Source organism: Alternaria ethzedia, assembly GCF_023757985.1.
Source record: "Alternaria ethzedia strain BMP 0044 chromosome Unknown scaffold_10, whole genome shotgun sequence".
NCBI classification, from domain to species: domain Eukaryota; kingdom Fungi; phylum Ascomycota; class Dothideomycetes; order Pleosporales; family Pleosporaceae; genus Alternaria; species Alternaria ethzedia.
Window position 1 is genome coordinate 839,613 of NW_026056203.1, and position 18,502 is coordinate 858,114.

The window sequence follows — 18,502 nt, forward strand, 5'->3', positions numbered from 1 at the left end:
TGCAGGCCCGACAGGACAAAGGACTACTCAGTAGTGGATTGTTTAGCGTGGACGTCTTGACCATTGGACTACGCATTCTGCGTTGATTTGATCGATGGTGAGATAGGTAGTTGGAGAGGATGTGTAGAGTATTCTTGGGTGAGGTTGATGAATGATAGATGGCATCTGAATGCATGGAGAGTGGTGAGTGAGACAAGATAAAGCACAGTAAGATGTGTGAGTAAGAGCGCAAGTAAGGTGAGAGGATGTGTTAGGAACGTTTGCGTTCTCTAATTCGTAAAGCGAGTGTCGTGTTCATAAAGACATAAACCTACAATGGTTTCCCACGTATGGGAAAACCGGGTATCAAGATCGTATGAAACAAAAAGCCTATACAAGGCCCTCTCTTTCCTCCTCCTCTTTCAAATAGCCATCATACTCGTGTCGTAAAGAGGGTATCCAAATCCAACCAAACATACTTTTCAGTCACCACCTCACCTCAGTCAGTCGCGACTCACACCTGATCCCGCGGCTCAACCCCCCTAACAGCAACCCCATCAATCCCCCCAAAACTACTCCTCGGACTCACATCCCCAACCTCCTTCCCAAACTCCTTCTGCCTAAGTTCCCAACTGCCCACCCTCTCATGCCCCCTCTTACCATCGCCGCCAAAACTAATAATCCCCGCGTTATTCGTCGCAGGCGGCACCCCGTTCCCGGCAAGACTAACATCCGGATCCGACGCCAACTTCGCCGAGCCCTTGAAGCCACCAAGATCCGATTTCCGAACATGGTTGCCACCAAGACGGTGCTCGACGCGGTGGAAGCGGAGTCCAGTGAGTAGCATGGCGAGGGCGAAGAGGAGGCCTGCTACGACGAGAGAAATGACGGCACCGATTACGCCGCCGACGACGGGGGAGACGCTGTCTTTCCTTCGTCTTTCGTGGGCAGCGGGGACGACGAGCGTAACGCCGCTGCCGTCTGCGCCGCGGCAAAAGAAAGCTCCTGTGCTGCAGGTTTCGCACCAGTCGCTTAGGCCCTGCATGGAGATGGTGCTGAAGAGTCTTTCGAACTCTGTGTATCGCATGTCTGTCTTGGAACGCCCGTTGTTGAACATGGAGTAGGATTGCAGTGGCTTGTCGTCTGCGTCTGTGCCGTTGTGGAAGTAGAAGCGTACCCAGAGGTCGTCGGGGTCGCTGGGCATGGCTGTGTTGGAGCTGGTGCTGAAGAGTTCGAATATCATGGCGGAGCCGTAGGGTGGGATGGATTTGAATTCGGTGGACTGTGTGTCGAGCATCATTAAGGACATGAGGCTCATCATGGCGTCTTGTTCGCCGAAGAAGAAGGTGAGTGGGCTGGGCGTGCTGATTTGGCCTGCGCTGCTGAGATCGCCGGCGCTGTTGTTCTTGCCAGATACGAGCATGTCGAAGGTGTTTTGGATCGAGCCGGCGAGCGTTTTGCCGCCGATGGCTCGGTTGCTGGTGTCGGAGGCTGAGGTGTTGCCGTAGAGATACCAGGCTACTTCGTCGGCGCGGGATCGGAGCGTATCGTATAAGCCAGACTCATTGTTTGCTAGGGTCTTGTAGATACTAGCGTTGTGCATGTATTGGTATGATAAGTAGTCTGCCAGTTCAAGTGCATACATGTATGACCTGTGTCAATGTCAGTATTTGAATCACATGACAGTACTGAATCAGCTCTGCACCAGAGAAGGTAGGGCAGGGGTAGGAGAAGACCATAAAATAGAAGGCGAAAGTCCAAGACGTATTCCGTCTCCAATCGTACTTACAGTTCATCTTGATTGACGTGGCCTTCGAACCAATCCAGAGGGAGGTTCTTGTACAGTTCACTGTTGTCTGCCAAATACTCGGCATCCCGGTATTCTTGAGTCGTGAAGTATTCCAGTGCGTCGGTTTGTCCTTGTGGACATTGTCCAGCTCCAGATACAAGTCTCGAAACTGGGTCGTACACATTCGCAGCATGAATGCTAGCGTACTGATATCCGTTGAGTGGGTAGTCGACCGAAGTGCCGTCAGCGAGGACACCCGTGTTATCACCAGTTGCGTTGCTGATGTCATGTGGTGGGTAAAGACCTTGCATGAAGGCTTGCGCCGACGAAACCAGGTATGGCGCATCGAGAGTCTGAACCCAAATCTGGTCGTTGTTCAGGACATCCTCTGATAGTCCTGCAATGGACTCAGGACCGGAAATGAACTTTGATCTGAACTTTTGACCGAGCGCATGCATCTGATTCGCGCCGAAGCTGGTAAGAGTCTGGGTATTATTGCGCAAGATGGGTGTCCGTTCTCCCGTGCGAACGAAAGCGAAAGCAGCAAGTGTATGTTCCGAGTCTGAACTCTGGGCGCCAGCCAGCGAGGCCGAAGCCATTGCGGCGATGATGGTGCGTGTGAACATTGCGAGAGTATGTTGGTGTGGTACCTCAACACCAAAACGATGACGATGGTGCTTGCTGGTGACGATAATACCAGCGACAAGGCTGAACACCAACTGAACCCCGGGATCACATCTCTACTTATTCCCTGCGGCAGCTCGCATGCAGAACTAGATACCCATGCTTATTTTCAAGGCAGCCAGGCACCTTACCCGCCAGCACAAAGAAGCGAACAGTCCGTGGCCCCCAATAACGATAGCGGCTGAACGCCTAATGTAAGCGACGCGGAAGAACTCACAACTCTGTACGCGCCGCATGTAGGGCCGCGGCGTGACTGAAGCTGCAGCCTTGCTGAACAACTATGACATGTTCATGACTGCCTCGAGCCAAATATTGCAGACGGATAGACATCCGTGCAAAGGCATCATCGATGCATGAACCAAAACTTTGCGGTTCCTTGGTTACACAGCATCCGTTTTAGCCGTATTCAACGAGACCATGGTGGATGCCAAGACTACCTAGGTATAGGTATGGCTTTGGGGCGCATCGAATCCTGCAAAAATCAACGGGGTGGCTGGGTGCTGACAGCGGGAGCCCAGATCCTATGAAGAATGATTCTCTCGCACGAGTGTGTTGGCCGCTATCCTACGCCTAGTTAGCCTAAGATATTTACTAACGCTTCTCGTGGTCGTGACCGGGATACCGGTGAGCGGGACTCGGCACATCAGGTACAATGAGGAAACATACGATACTGCCACACCATGTTTTTGTGGGTCAGCGGTACAGAACATGAATCTGCCTTACTTGCATTTAAGCCTTGATTCAACCGGATGGATGATTTTCCTTCTATCGTGGGCGACTTCATCTTCCAGATGTCGCTGTTTCAAGATTCATGTTGGTGAGAATTATTGCGGCGAACAGACGAAGGGTTTGCTTCTTCGAGCGGAATGTAGGGTGGCTAAAGATGGATCAGAGCACTACGTTAGGCCACCCACAGGGCTGAAAAAGTGCTGCCGACCCATCCGTATCAAGACACGGCACGTGGCACATGGAACTCGCATTGCTTGTTCGTTTGACATTAAATAATATATGTCCGCCAACAGCGGGCGGGTATTGCTACAATGGCCCTACGATGCTGCGGAAGACCTTCGTCTACCACGCTCAAAACGCCAGTTTGGGTCCGCCATCAAGCGACTAGAACCGGATATACCCTTGCCTTTTCCAAACCATGACTCTACAACGTAACCTCAACACGGCCCTCGGCACCTGGCGCACCACCAGCCTGCAGCGAGGGCAGGAGGTAGGTGATGTCGTCCCAGGGATGCCTGTACAGACCAGTACGCAGCCTCTTCTGGTCAAGGAAATGGGCAATGAGACCGATACTTCGGCCAAGGACGAAGAGACCGTTAAGGACACCCATCTTCAGGTAGTCCTCGGCCTCCTCTTGGGTGAAGGCACCACCGTTGCGGACAAGGTCAACGAAGCAGACAGCGATGCAGCCGTCGACGTTGAGGATCAGGTTGTCCTTCTTCGATGTGGTCACTGACTCGACGGCAAGCGCGTAGTCGAGCAGCTTGGTGCTGGGGAAGTTCTTCTTGACGTACTCCTTGACGAGCTCGACACGAAGATCGGGGTTGTTACGCGACTTGATCCTGTGACCAATACCGGGAACTGGTAGACGTTAGCTGCTGTAAAAATATGGCTTTCAGCTTAGGCGACTTACTGAGCTTGTTCTCCTTCCTCATTGTGTCAACGAAGTCACGAGGGCTGAGGCCCTTGTCAAAGGCCTTGCTGAACTCCTCAGCGGCGCCGTCGAGCGCACCACCGAAGCGCGATCCAATGGTCAAGAGACCAGAGACCAAGGCACTGATGAGGTCCTTGCCAGCACGGGTAGTGATGATGGTGTTCATGGCACCAGACACAGCTGGACCGTGATCGGCAGTCAACATGAGAACCATCTCGAGGAAACGGCTGGCGTAGTTGGGCAGACGGCGACGGAACCACAGCAGTGACATGACACCACCGATACCAATCTCCTCCCTGAAGACATCAGAGATGGGCATACCAGCGTACAGAAGCTCTTGGCCACGGTCGTCAGAGATGGTGGAGATGAAAGCAGCGGGCTTTCGGATGAGACCGAGCTCCTGCGCCCATGAGTAGTCGATGGGGATCTTGGGTACAACGGGCTCAGGCTTGGGCTTGATGGTGCCGTCCTTGACGAGCTTCTGGTAGACCTGGGCAAGAGTGCCGGGCATCTCCTCGAAGGTCTCTGGGACGTAGATGCCAGCTTCCCTCATGGTCTTGTTCTTGGTGGCCGCAGTCTCGAGCTGAGAGTTGGCGAAAGAACCAGCGTGACCGAACTGGACCTCGGTCTTGAGCATGCCAGCAACGGTACCGATGGCCCACGCAACAATGGGCTTGTTGACCTGGCCGGACTTGACAGCCTCAATGACGCGGTATTCCTCAACACCACCAACCTCACCGAGCAGGACAATGATCTTGCAGTCGGGGTCGGCCTGGTATCGGAGAACGTGGTCGATGAAAGTAGTACCGGGGTACCTGTCACCACCAATGGCAACACCCTCGAGCACACCATCGGTAGTGTTTGCGATGATGTTGTTCAGCTCGTTGGACATACCTCCGGACTTGGAGACGTATGAGACGGAACCAGGGCGGTAGAGCTTGGAGGCAACGATGTTGTCCATCATACCACCAGTGTTACCGATCTTGAACGCACCGGGCTTGATGCCTCCGACGGTGGCCGGGCCGATGATGGTGATGCCCTTCTTCTGGGCAACGTGGAGGATCTCACGCGCACGCTAGTGCAAGTCAGTGGCTGTTCAGAGTAGTTTCGCTGTGGTTGTGACTTACTCGCTCGGGGACACCCTCAGCAATGATGGCAATGCACTTGATCTGAGGGAATTCCATCAACTCCATGGTGGACTGGAAGACTGAGCGCGACGAGGCGAAGTTGACAACGGTGTCAACATCGTTGTGCTTGCCAACGGCCTTCTCGACTGTCTGGTAGACGGGCAGCAGAGTCTCGCTGGTTCCCCAGTACCTGTGTTGTGTGAGTCGGATGCTTGGCGGGGCATGTCGGGGTATTGACGACTACGTACATTTTGCTGACGAATTGACCGCCGAATGTGTAGATGATACCGGCGACGGAGGGCTGCTTGCGCTTGCAGATGAAGTCGAAGTCGAGCATGCCCTGGACGGCACGGGGCTGCAGTCCGCTGTTCACATTGTGTTAGAGCCGCGCTCCGGTATTTTGCAGGCGTGGTGGTCTTACTAGACGAAGCATCGTGTCTTGGGATGGAAGAGTGTGTGCGAGGCCGGGGGGCTCATGGGCCGGCTGGGGGCAGCGAAACGACGGATGTTGTCGTTGGCGGAGAGGCCGTCGCTCGAGGTGGCCGCCTGCGCTGGGACGCTCCCGTTGGGGGGTGCTGCGGAAGGCATTGTGAAGGTCGATTAATTCTAGAGAGGCGGGAGGGTCAGTCTGGCTCGGAACGGGCGTTGTGACGAGCAGATAAGGTTGGCGGTCGGGGTATTTCGCGTGGGAAAAAATGCTTCGGAGCTGTTGGGGCAGGCACGCAAGAGCGGGCAGGTGGGATGGAGCTCAACAAGGGCTAGGGAAGGAGCGAGCGAGTGACTTACCTTATGGATGCAATGCCGTGCTGAGGGCAGAGCAGAGTACTTGGATGGATGGGGAGAAGGTTGCGAAGAGGGAGCAGCGATTCTTTCCGAAGTTTGGCCCTTACTTTTGGCGGTGTTGAGCTGGAGAGTGATATCCCCTGCACGAACTAGATGCGTGTGGCGCTAACCCCAAGTCCCGAGCGGTGAACGGGGACCCGAATGTCTGCACCGCAGCGTCGCACCTCGGAATTGGGGGTGTTGGTAATAGATGGGGCTTCAATGCACCGCGTGCGCGCTTTCTGGAAGGTGTTATCGCGGAAAATCCCCCGGGAAGCGTGTGTTCGGGTCGTTGATATCTCGTCGTGGGTCGTGTAGGGCATCCGCAGCTCCTGTACCCCTGGTGGGGTGTCCTCGCCGTGATAGGCCCGCCGTGCGCCCAGTGCCTTAGCCCTGCATCCGCTGCCCGCCCTCAGTGCTCAACACGCAGAAAAAACATCAGACCGCTTTCTCAAGCTCCTCCCAAGCCGTCTGACAACTCAATCTTGCCAGCAGTTCCTCTTAACCCTCTGCAGACCGTGTGTCAAGCCTCAACAAATCCAGGTACGTCTGCCCACTCCCCAGCCTGCCACCTCGCATCTTTTGTCCCGGCCCCCTCACCATCTTCTCCGAACATCTTCGTCTCCGGACATTGCATAAGGCCCCATTGCCATACCCGAGACTTCTTTCGGGATTGCCTGCCAGCCATATCTCTTGCACCCCATTGCCTCCACGCGAGCCGCCCCTCTTGACATTGACACTCATCCATCGCAGTTTGACCATACACCACAATGTCAGCCAAGTCTATCCTCGAGGCCGACGGCAAGGCCATCCTCAACTACCACCTCACCCGCGCGCCTGTCATCAAGCCCACTCCCCTGCCCGCGTCGGCCACACACAACCCCCCCTCCAAGCTCGCATCGCTGCACTTCGCCGCCGATGAGGACATCAAGGGCGTGCTCGACCAGGCCGAGGCCACATACCCATGGCTGCTGACCCCCGGTTCCAAGTTCGTCGCAAAGCCAGACCAGCTCATCAAGAGGCGAGGCAAGAGCGGCCTGCTCGCGCTGAACAAGACCTGGGCTGAGGCGAGGGAGTGGATCGAGGCGAGGGCAGGAAAGGAGCAGCGTGTTGAGACTGTTGATGGTGTCCTGAGGCAGTTCTTGGTCGAGCCTTTCGTTCCCCATCCCCAAGACACCGAGTACTACATCAACATCAACTCCGTGCGAGAGGTATGTCCATTTCAGTTTCCGCCTTTTTCTACAATCATTTCGTTATTTCGTTACGTCGTATCTCGTGCCGTTTCGGGCGACCGTGTGGTCTGGCGCATGCGAAGGCGTGCAAAAGGCATACTCGGAAGCTCAGAGCGGAATGCTGCAGCTCGAGTGCAAGCGGAGCGGGAAGCGTGCTTAAACCGGGCGCACTGCCTGGTTTTGTTTCAAGGCCGGCCGGACGAAGGGAACGACGGCCGACCCACTCCTGCAGAGCACCTACTCTTCTGCGATACGCACGTCCACTTTCACATGCAAATGTGGCTGCAATTTCAGCGCTTTTGCGCCGCTACCTATGCATCGTCAATTTACGGGCCCGTGGTGTTGCGGCTCTAGCATCGGCGCCATCTTGCGATCTTTTGCCGATCTCACCGCTAACTTGTCCGCTTAGGGTGACTGGATCCTCTTCACCCACGAGGGTGGTGTCGATGTCGGTGATGTCGATGAGAAGGCTGAGAAGCTCCTCATCCCCGTCGACCTCAAGGAATACCCCTCCAACGAGGAGATTGCCGCCACTCTCTTGAAGAAGGTGCCCGAGGGTGTACACAACGTCCTCGTCGACTTCATCTCAAGGTTATACGCCGTCTACGTTGACTGCCAGTTCACGTGAGTTACTCAGGCACCTGTCACCTGCCTAATACATACTAACGTAACCAAGATACCTTGAGATCAACCCTCTCGTCGTCATTCCCAACGAGGAGAAGACCTCAGCTGAGGTTCACTTCCTGGATCTCGCTGCCAAGCTTGACCAAACTGCTGAGTTCGAGTGCGGTGCCAAGTGGGCTATTGCTCGCAGCGCGACAGCTCTCGGCATACCAGCTGCTCCCCAGCAGAATGCTAAGCAGACCGTCGATGTCGGCCCACCGATGGAGTTCCCTGCTCCATTCGGTCGTGAGATGAGCAAGGAGGAGGCGTACATTGCTGAGATGGACGCTAAGACTGGTGCTTCCCTCAAGCTGACCATCCTCAACGCTACCGGCCGCGTCTGGACCCTGGTCGCTGGTGGTGGTGCGTCCGTCGTTTACGCCGACGCCATCGCCTCTGCTGGTTTCGCCGGTGAGCTTGCCAACTACGGTGAGTACTCTGGTGCTCCCACCGAGACACAGACCTTCCACTACGCCCGTACCGTCCTCGACCTCATGCTCCGTGCTCCTCAACACCCAGAGGGCAAGGTTCTCTTCATCGGTGGAGGTATTGCCAACTTCACCAACGTCGCCTCGACTTTCAAGGGTGTCATCCGCGCTCTGAGGGAAGTCGCACCTCTCCTCGTCGAGCACAACGTCCAGATCTGGATCCGTCGTGCCGGCCCCAACTACCAGGAGGGTCTCAAGAACATCAAGGGTGTCGGCCAGGAGCTCGGCCTCAACATGCACGTCTACGGCCCCGAGATGCACGTGTCGGGTATCGTGCCATTGGCTCTTATCCCTGGCAAGACTACCGACATTAAGGAGTTCTCTGGTTAAGCGTGTGCTTTGTATATTAGGGTCGCGGGTGTAGACTGGGACTGCTTACGGCTCATGACTAGACAAGAGTTAACGTTGGGAGCTTTGCATGAAATGAGTGTTCGACGAACCCATTACCTCGTCTGCCTTGCCGAAGTGGCTGGTGGCGAAGGAATATAACATTTAATACTTCCATCTGTTGTTCTGTTGAGGTGAATCCTGATGGTTAATATTGCGTCAGTGCACGTTATTGCTCTTTCCTGGGAGGAAGGTACGACCTCCCCTCTCACTTTCCCTCAACACAACGACACACCCGTGCATGCGCGCGTTCCCTTGGTCGATAGCAGAGTTCACATCCTCCCCACACGATAGACGCAGGAGGTAGATATGACATCCCATCCCATATATAATCGTCACAATTTCGCGATCGCCCATCACAGCACAAGAACCCCAAAGCAAAGCAAACCAAGCAACAACCCAGTCCTGCAACGTCTAGGGTGAAACCAGACCTTGCAAGACTAATTGCCTACGCCCTTAAACAGGCTGAAGCAAAGCATCGCGTACTGCAGTACCAAAACATAGGACAAGAGTTCGAGCACTCGTTCACTCAAGTCTTGAATAGAGGACACGGGCGTTTGACCATCAAGTCGAGGAACGTGTTCTTTGTAATCTTCATACTACAGCCTTCAGCAGCAAGGGTGGTTAGAGGAAATTTTCCTTGAACTACAGGTTTGGCATACGTCGAACTTGTGGATTGAGATCTTGAGACTATAGCCTTCGGGGAAAGGGTGGTTGAGAGAATATAGTTGTCTTGTGGCGTTGAGTGAAGGGGTTGGTTGTTCTATCTTTTTTGTTAAGTCTAAGTAATTTTGCAAACAGCGGATGTAAAGCATGTGCTGTGATATATTCCTTCTACGCTATACACGGGAAAAGCTGAATAGGTCTGCAGCCTACATCAAGATAGAAACATGCAAAGTAGGTAACATAACATTAACTTAGGCTCCAGACCTGAGGATTGTTTGTTCTTCCTCAATTAAGGTGCTACACTTGCTAAAGCGAGTCTCTATATCGCCCTTCAGCAGCAAGATAAACCAGCATGTGCGCATATGCTTCATTTTGTTATGTTCAGACGTGTGAGGGTAGTATTCAAAGTTCGTATTGATTCAAGAAAGTGGAATATGCAATGCTAGTAGAGCAACATAGGAATAACGCAATGAACGCTTCATAACCATGAATCACAAACGCCCTTCGCCATGCAAAAAAAGACAAGACCATTATACAGCAACACCCCTCTGCTTCCACCCGCCTGGGCCCCTCCAAGCGAAGAAGATGAGACCCATGGCAATCCACACGCTGATGGTCATGGCCCAGAAGGTGGACGCATAGCAAGCCTTTCCATGGCAAAGCACGTCCTCTGGATCCTTCTGAACACCCGCTTCACCATTCTCTGCAGCTTTCTGATACACCGTGGCGTAGACAGCACCCCAGAGCGTGGCACCGGCAGCCGGTGTCATGGCTAGAATGCCCCAGTTTGTACCGAAGTTCTCGACACCCCATACTACTGAGACGACGATAGGTGTAAGAGAGAAGACGGCTCCATAACCGGCACCGATGAGTGCGGAGACAGCGGCAAAACGGGAGGCGTGGTTCTGTACCCACCCACTGGCCAGCAGAAGTTGTCCAAGAGAGAGGATGAAGGCGAATGCCAGGAGGAAGGTTATGCGAGAGACAGTGAATCGGCGCGGCTGCTCGAGGGATGGGAGTGACGATAGCGAGTTCGCGATGGAGTCTGGTCCACGACGGTGGGAGTTGCCAGACGAAACCGGGGCGAGGACATCGGAGAGTGTGCCGGTGATTAAGCGAGCGAGTGTGGAGGTGATGGCGACGATGGAGACGTGGGTGGCAGGCGAGGTGTTAGTGGCGACATGCGCAGGCGTAAGCGTCTCGATGATGGTGCCTAGGTTGTTGATGAAAGCCTCACCAGGGCCAGTAACCAGGAAGAAGCCGCCTGCGAGCCACCACATGGTAGGGTCCATGATGTACCGACGAGTCTCCTCGTTCAGCAGCCATGTCTTCTTGCGTGCCTCTTCTTCCGCCTTGGCCTTCAAACGCTCAGCCTCGGACTGCAGGAAGTCAAAAGTCGAGTCGGAGAGGTCCTGCGTCTCCATAGTTCCATAGCCGTGATGCTGCGCAGCCTGAGTGAAGAACTCGTCGCGCTGCAGCAGACCAGATCTTTCAAGCTCGTCTACTGCCTCGTCGATCATCTCTTCTTCGTCCATGATGCGCAGCGCGAAGAAGCCGACGGCGCCCACGCAGAGGAGGAGTATGCCGAGGAAGAGGAAGAAGCGGTACACGTCGACGTCGCCTTTGGTGCCATCCGGGTTCCTCACGTACAGCAGCCGGCTTCCAACCTGACTTTGCCACATGCCGCTGAGTCCGAAGGCTGCGATGGGCACTGCCAGAGCCACACCCTTGGCGTTTCCGCGTCCAAAGTTCTTCGCGCATGTTGTTACTGCAGACAGGTACATGCAGCTGGTGCCCATGCCGACGAAGGCGAAGGCCAGCACCATGACGCCGAAGGGCCAGCCATGACCGCCTGCAGATGGCGGAGGGCCGCTCTTGAAGGCGAAGGCTGCCAGCAGATATCCCGAGCCGAAGAGAAGGCCAGCGATACCGGCAGGCACGCCAGGGCCCAGACGGTCGCAGAGGTATCCGAAGATGGGGACGAGCAGGTAGAGGCCGAGCTCGGCGCCGATGGAGACGATGTTGACCTGGACCTGGGTGTAGTGCAGCTTGGACTGGAACAAGTGGCCGTAGAGGGAGAAGGCGGTGATGCTACCAGCGCAGAGGCAGATGACGATGGCCCAGACGAAGCTCAGCCATCGTAGCACGGCGCGCTGCATCTTGACGCGGTCCTGCTCGTAGATGCCTTCGGCCACCTGCTCGAAGAAGCTGCCGGCGTAACTCGTGTCGTTGCTGCGGCGCTGGGATTCGGTGTCGTCGTCGGGGGCGAGCAGCGGGCGACGGGGCGAGTTGGGCGGGTAGTCGAGCTTGTCGATGGTGGTGATGGCATTGCCGCTGTTCCGCTTGGACCTCGGGGGTGACATTGGCGGCCGGTCGTGGACGTGTGACGAGGGTCGGGTGGCTTGGTCTACCGTAGCATCGCCCTAGGAATATATATTAAGAGTAGAATATAGGAGATGCCACGAGACTGCGACAGTATATGTCTACCCGGACCCAACAACACGACGTACAATGCTCTTGCGGACCGGCGGTCAGCGCACGGTGTTGTCGCGCGAAGTAGCTCGCGCCGGGGCTGCAAGCAAGTGACGCTGCAGCCGAATCGCCGGGCCCGCTAGTTCGTCGTCGAAACAAATGCGCAAGAAATCCGCGAGCAGCAAACACCTCGCCGCCGCCCCGTCCCAAGCACCACCATCCAATTGCCATGGCGCCCCAGCAGGCCCTCGTCAACCTCTCGCCCGCTGAGCTGTCCTTCCTGCGCTCCACCCTCTCACAGACGCCGCCCATCCGCCTCGATGTCACCAAGGGCCCCCGCGACTTTCGCTCTATGCGCGCCGAGTATGACGTACTGCCCAGCGCAAACGGGAGTGCGCGCATCGCCCTGGAAGACGGGACCGAGGCGCTCGTAGGAGTCAAGGCCGAGGTGGAGCGGTCACGGCAGCGCCCGACCCTGGGCGAGCCCGAGGACGTAGACATGGGAGAGGGCGAAGAGACGGACGACAGCAAGGGCAAGGGCCAGAATGCCTGGGTCGAAATGAGCGTTGAGGTCCCAGGCTTCCGCGAAGACGACGCCCTGCCAGTATTCCTGTCCTCCATGCTCACCGAGAGCTTGCTTGCCAGTGGTGAGCTCAAGGACCGCCTGTACATCAACAGACGGTTCCACTGGAAGCTCTACGTCGACGTAAGAAGTCACGATACGTCTTCCAGACATACTGCTAACAATCTTAGATTCTCCTCCTTTCACCTCCGCTCTCCTACCCGCTCGCGCTGCTGTCCATGACCACCCATCTCGCCCTCCTCACCACCCTCCTACCAGCCCTGAAGTCGGAAAAGGACGAAGACCCCCTGTTCGACGACGACTGGGATGCCGCCGTGCCGCTATACCCCAAGCAGGCGGGTACCAACAAGACTGTTCCCCAGCTAGGCAAGCCCCCAGTCATCATACTAGCCATGGCAGTGGGCCCCAACATCATCTTCGATCCCGCCAAGGAGGAGCTCGCAGTAGCAGATGCGGTCCTCGCAATCGCGTGTACGAATTCAACAACATCATCCACAGGCGCGCGCATCGTCTCCATCCGAACCATCGATCCCCCGTCTCACCTTACGCCCCCGGGCGTACCCAACTCGATGAACTCAGCAACAGGCGGTACTGCGCCCACCTCCAGTGCAGATGCGCTCACTCAAAGAGAACTGTTGGCGACTTCAGGCGTCTGGACACCACCCCGAGGCGGCATGAAGAGAGGACTGATCTCCCAAGTCACAAAGATGGTAGTAGAAAACGGAGGAGTCGCTGAAGAAGTCATTGGCGCATTGGCATCAATCGAGGTCGGCTGAAGAGAGCGTGACGCATACATGACATGCAGCGACCTTCAATCAAGGACTCAGTGGGCACTTTTGAGACTTCACGTCCAAATAGGCTTACCGCGCCGAGGAGTACGTCAAGGAGGATCCTAGAGGAGTGTTGGAAGATTTGGCACAATAGTCGTCTCACGACAAGCGTGCTATGCGCCGCTTCATGTGTACTTCAATGCTCTGGCATTGCGTCATCGGACGGCCTGTTCAAGAACAACACAGTCTTGGCTTGGGAAGCCATGTAAACATATATCAATACAACACACCATACCAGCTTGATCCACTATCGCAGTATCGTATGTATGATGCATAGTCCCACACGGAAAGGCGGGATCATAGTGCGTTTGATGGCCAACATCGGCATTAATAGTGGAACATTACCCTTGCAGCGTATCAGAACAACAGACCGTCAACCTCACTTTCCTTGATACGCCTCGCAAGCCGTCAAGCAAACATCGCCGAACATCCCAGCTCCCATGTGTTCTGCTTGCTTTTGTCGGCCCCCATCCCGCGTCAGTCAGCCACATTCGGCTAGTGTAAATGACATGTCAGCTGCGGCTTCCACGTTGTCGTCGTTTCCTGTTCTCTCGATCGATGCTGCCATTCACACCGCTTCGGACACGATATAAGAGAACACCGTACCATTCAACCGTCGCGGAGACACAAGAGATATAGAGTTGCACCGCAATTACGTTACACGATATAACCCCGCACCGTCGTCGCAAGGCTGAAGTCTAATAACACAGCCCGTATCAAAAGCGCTAACAACGACACTGGATGCCCTAGAGGAGTCCAGATCAAAAACATAAAAGTTCCAGACGGAAGCAAGGTCATACATCTCGACAATCAAGCAGAACAGAAGCCATGATGGATCTTCACCACCAATCCCACTTCTCGGCCTTCACGCGCTTCTCCGAGAAGCTCAAAGACACCACCAACCGGCGCAAACAAAGCGCTTCAAGCCACTCCATCCGCAACCCTTCCATCAGCGGCCTCCCCGCAGACGCAGACACAGCCTCCATGCGGTCTTGGGACTCGGAATTCTCGCGAGACAGCCGGCGCAGCAGCATAGGAAACTACGCGGACCGCGTCCGCCAAATGTTCACTGCAGGTTCCACGCACCCGGGCAGCGGCCAAAGAAAACGCATTACAGACCTCCCTGTTGAGGTGCTTCAGCACGTGTTCATCCACCTCGACTTCTGGGACTTACTCCGCTGCCAGCGCGTATGCAATGTATGGCGGCAACTCATCCCCGGCGACTCCCCTTTACTAGCGGAGATGCTGTATCTGAAGCCGTCCCGCAGTCTGCAAATCTACAATCTCGTCCCCACAACCTTCGATTTTGAACTCGATGTTACGCCGCAGAGTATAGAAGACGGGGTACAACCGTCTGGCACCCGGTTCTCAGTCGGCGTGCGCAATGAGATTAGTCTGATGAGGAGGTGTTTGGGGCTTATACGGACGAGCCAAGAGATTGTTTTCCATCCGGTTGTTATGGATTTTAATGTTTGGATTCAGAATGAGAGGGTATTGGGGTGCAAAGAGGGGTCGTGGAGGGATATGTTGGTTTCGATGCCCCCGTTGAGGGAACTTACGCTGAGGCATGGGAGGAAGAGGAGTGTGGTCAAGGTTTTGACTGTGGGGGATGATGAGGACGGGGTGAGGTTGGGGGCGCTTTTTGATGCCATGGATGAGTGGAGGCGGACGTTGAATTAAGGGGTAGGTCGTGCTAGCAGTGGAGATGCTGGTTCATCTTGCTGCTGGACGGCGACAAAGGGACCTGCTTTGGCGAATGTAGATATGTAATACCATGTATTCTTCTTAGCAATTTTCTCGTGCAGAGGCTACTGAAAGTGCGATGCAATAGATGCAAAAAGAGAAATGCAAAGCAGAAGATACGACAGCAGGCGCTGCTAACTACTGTTCTCCGTATGTGCGTGCATATAGGTTGGTAGGTAGGTGAATAAAAAACAAAAAAGAAGATCTAGGCAAAAAGACAAAAACAAAATACCAGTGGATACCCCAACCCGTCACCCGACTTCCAACCCTAATAGGAGTAATCCAGCGCCGCCGTCCCGTGGTGAATACTAGACTGCGGAATTGCTTCCCTCGTCAAGTTGTATTCATTGCTTAGGTCCCTCCAGCATCACTGGTTACCCAAGTGAGTGGATTAAAGGACACCACAGGACTCGAACTGGGCTCCCGTTAAAGTATTGACAGTAAGCCGGATTTGGAAACGGAATGTCTTCTGGCTGAGACCCGTTACAGGTGGCAAATTTTGGAATTAGATGTTATATAGAGGGACATCAAATTGAAGATGAGTCTGCATAGTGTGCGCTGCTCGTCGCCGTCGCTCTGCGAACTTGTGCGAAGGCTGTGAGCTTCGGGTAGCCCAAGCGAGCGGAAAGCGGGGTAAGAGCGGCCTCAAAAAGCGGGGAGTGTTGGACCTTTCCCGCCAATCTAGGACAATAGGTGCAGCGCTTTGAACACCATAGTCACAACGCAAACGTGAGATGGAAGACATTTGGAGAGAATCTCCATGTTATGATAGCTACGATGCAATATACTCGACTTGCACAAGTCACCACAGATGCGTGGGTATCTATTCTGCGCCTCCCAATGCGACACCTCCGCCCAGTGATGGAGACTCCGACTCACATCTTCAAAGCACGTACTAGCTTTTGAATCTCAATCCGCACATCTTCACATCCTGGCCGCTTCCCTTCATCTCCTTGCACCATGTCGCTGATCAGCTGTTGCACGCCATCCCCTACATCACCCAGACCTTGCGCGAAGCCATCCGGAAAGACCCCTCGGCGCAGCTCCGTAAGAGCAGATATCCGCTCCATACGCGTGTCGAACTTTTGAATCATCTCAAACGCCACCACACCCAGAGCGAAGACATCAAGCTTCTCGTTGATACCACTGCCCGTGTGCGGACGGTAAAACTCCGTACCCACAGGCTTAAAGGTATCCGATACAGTGCAGCTGTCGCTCAGCGCCGCGACAAGCCCGAAGTCTCCGATGCGCGGCGTCATGTGTAGGTGATCACGCTTCGGGCACGTTGTGCAGCTCGAAACGTTGACGGAGCCGTATGGGGGGTGGCGCGCTCGTGAGAGCGATAGGAAGACGTTGGCTGGTTTGAGGTCGCGATGAACTACGCCTTGTACGTGGAGGTACTCGACTCCGGAGACGATGTTGTCTAGTAACTCCAGCGATACGCAGGGGTGGAAACAATGCTGTTCGATCGCGTGTGTTGTGGGTGAGTGTTGATCGGAAGAGAGGAAAGCGGCAAGGTTGGTTTCGCAGAGGCTCATTTGCACATTTAGTGTGAGGACTGGTCCAAGGCTCTGGTTTTGGATCAAGTGGCGGGGCGCATCGCTGTTCGATATCATGCTGTCTGACATTTCGGAATGCGACTCCTGAGAATACGGCATGTGTAATCTGGGTATATTTTCAACGTCGTCATCTTCGTCCTCGTCAACGTCCTCCACAGCGCTCATCCTGGACTTTGTCGACGATATTGTAGCTATCGTGGTCTGGCTTGCTTGGCTGCCCCGACGTTTTGTGCGTCTTGTCTGCTTCAACGTCTCTTTGTATGATGCATGAACGCTCTCGCTCCTGGTCTCGTTCACTTGCTGTTCCGATTCGCTGAACTCAAATATAATTCCCGCGCTATTGCTGTGTTCGGTGCTTGCGAAGGGATTGTCCATCGTCAGGCTATCTAGCTGAGAATGCAGATCTCCCGAGCCCGGTGAAAATGACGGAAATGCGGGTCGATCATCCAAAAGACGGTCGTTGCGTAACATCGTGACTTCCGGCGCGGTCACAGGGTCTGCCGGTATTGTGGTGAACTCCAGCCAAGCGTTGTGATACCGAACTATGTTGTTATGATCGAACCGAGCGAGCGAACGTACTTCCTCAAGCATGCTTTCCAGTTCTTCGGGCCCATGCTCTTGTATTCTTGCAACCCTGGACGGGCTCACCGGTATCCTCTTTACAGCATACAATGAGCCATCTAGTTTGTGTTTGGCTTTGAAGACCTTGCCGTATCCGCCCTTCCCTACAATCTCGAGCTCCGAAAACTCCCGGATATAGCGGTCCGTTTGCAGATGAGGATATCCTCGTAGCTGCAGCTGTACGGGAGCCGATATACCAGACATGACATCGAAGCCAAGAGATGGTTGTTGAGGTAAGGGTGGATTGATCGCAGTTCCTGGTCGTGAGATGAGCGCCTGTGAAGTTCCTTCGGGGATCGGCGCAAGTTTGCTAAGGTTACCCTGGATCAATCGATGAATTCCCTGATTCGCAGTTGTTCGGTGAGCCTGCATCTCATCGCTCGCGTAGGCGTCGTCTACATTGTTGGAGATCTGACGAGCGAGTTCCTTATAGGCGTCTCTTCCGACTCGTTGTACTTCCGGATCAGAGATATCCTTTCCTAGTCGCTCCGCAGCTTGCTGAATAGTCTGCTTTTCAAGCATTGAATGGAACAACAAATCTCGAACGTTTTGTGCTGAGTTCTGCCGAACTTCTAGAGGAGGCCGATGGGGCTGAAGAGACGGATGCCCAGAAGTAGCGGAACTTAGAGTTTCGATTCGTGACAGGACGCTATCCTGTTGCGATTCGCTTGCTTCCTCGTATTCGCTCTCATCATCAGAGGTTCCCGAACTTGACGACGAATCTCCTGGCCTGCGGAACATGGACATTGCGAACGGAAAGAGGGGTCGTTGTGAGTCAACACAAAGCCAGGCCAGCTGTTCTTAAAGGAGGGTAGTCGAGTCAATTGAACGATTTAGGGCATCCGATGGCCCTTAGACGAAAAGACGCGCGCGTGGGTTTGTTGTTAAGTTGTTAAGACGTTTATGGTAGTGTGTTGTTCGGTGTAAGCTGCAGCGTCGAGCGAGACCAACTCGATGCCAACAGCTGTACCAGCAAGGACCCCATCAGTGCCTAGGTACGCGATGTCTAGGCAAGCATCGAGCGTCACGGAATCGCATGGAAGCGAAACGTGTCACTTTGAATTGAAGGCGGAGAGCACGTTCAAAGTCACAGATTAGATCGGAACGGAAGGGCGCAATCCCAGGAAAGTGGGTCCGACCCGTGGACGGAACTGGCAGGGTCTAGCGCGTCATAGCACGTGCCCAGGCGACCGC

The 18,502-nt window shown here is 54.7% G+C and overlaps 6 protein-coding genes across 6 annotated transcripts; 2 read left to right on the forward strand and 4 right to left on the reverse strand.

Annotated features, from left to right (window-relative positions):
* Positions 1–493: 493 nt before the first annotated feature.
* J4E87_005175 (uncharacterized protein) lies at positions 494–2,394 on the reverse strand (the record flags this gene model as incomplete). Its single annotated transcript, XM_049376791.1, has 2 exons — positions 494–1,631; positions 1,769–2,394. 2 exons carry the CDS (start codon positions 2,392–2,394, stop codon positions 494–496), a joined length of 1,764 nt encoding a protein of 587 aa, XP_049233647.1.
* Positions 2,395–3,605: 1,211 nt separating this feature from the next.
* J4E87_005176 (uncharacterized protein) lies at positions 3,606–5,830 on the reverse strand (the record flags this gene model as incomplete). The annotated part of the gene is made up of 5 exons (XM_049376792.1): positions 3,606–4,042; positions 4,095–5,190; positions 5,243–5,432; positions 5,491–5,607; positions 5,664–5,830. 5 exons carry the CDS (start codon positions 5,828–5,830, stop codon positions 3,606–3,608), a joined length of 2,007 nt encoding a protein of 668 aa, XP_049233648.1.
* A 1,004-nt stretch (positions 5,831–6,834) lies between these two features.
* Positions 6,835–8,777, forward strand: J4E87_005177 (uncharacterized protein; the record flags this gene model as incomplete). The annotated part of the gene is made up of 3 exons (XM_049376793.1): positions 6,835–7,275; positions 7,706–7,920; positions 7,973–8,777. The coding sequence occupies 3 exons, from the start codon at positions 6,835–6,837 to the stop codon at positions 8,775–8,777; spliced, it is 1,461 nt and encodes a 486-aa protein (XP_049233649.1).
* Positions 8,778–10,030: 1,253 nt separating this feature from the next.
* Positions 10,031–11,863, reverse strand: J4E87_005178 (uncharacterized protein; the record flags this gene model as incomplete). Its single annotated transcript, XM_049376794.1, has 1 exon — positions 10,031–11,863. One exon carries the CDS (start codon positions 11,861–11,863, stop codon positions 10,031–10,033), a length of 1,833 nt encoding a protein of 610 aa, XP_049233650.1.
* A 338-nt stretch (positions 11,864–12,201) lies between these two features.
* On the forward strand, positions 12,202–13,331 carry J4E87_005179 (uncharacterized protein; the record flags this gene model as incomplete). Its single annotated transcript, XM_049376795.1, has 2 exons — positions 12,202–12,678; positions 12,726–13,331. 2 exons carry the CDS (start codon positions 12,202–12,204, stop codon positions 13,329–13,331), a joined length of 1,083 nt encoding a protein of 360 aa, XP_049233651.1.
* Positions 13,332–16,003: 2,672 nt separating this feature from the next.
* Positions 16,004–18,055, reverse strand: J4E87_005180 (uncharacterized protein; the record flags this gene model as incomplete). Its single annotated transcript, XM_049376796.1, has 1 exon — positions 16,004–18,055. One exon carries the CDS (start codon positions 18,053–18,055, stop codon positions 16,004–16,006), a length of 2,052 nt encoding a protein of 683 aa, XP_049233652.1.
* Between the last annotated feature and the right edge of the window lie 447 nt (positions 18,056–18,502).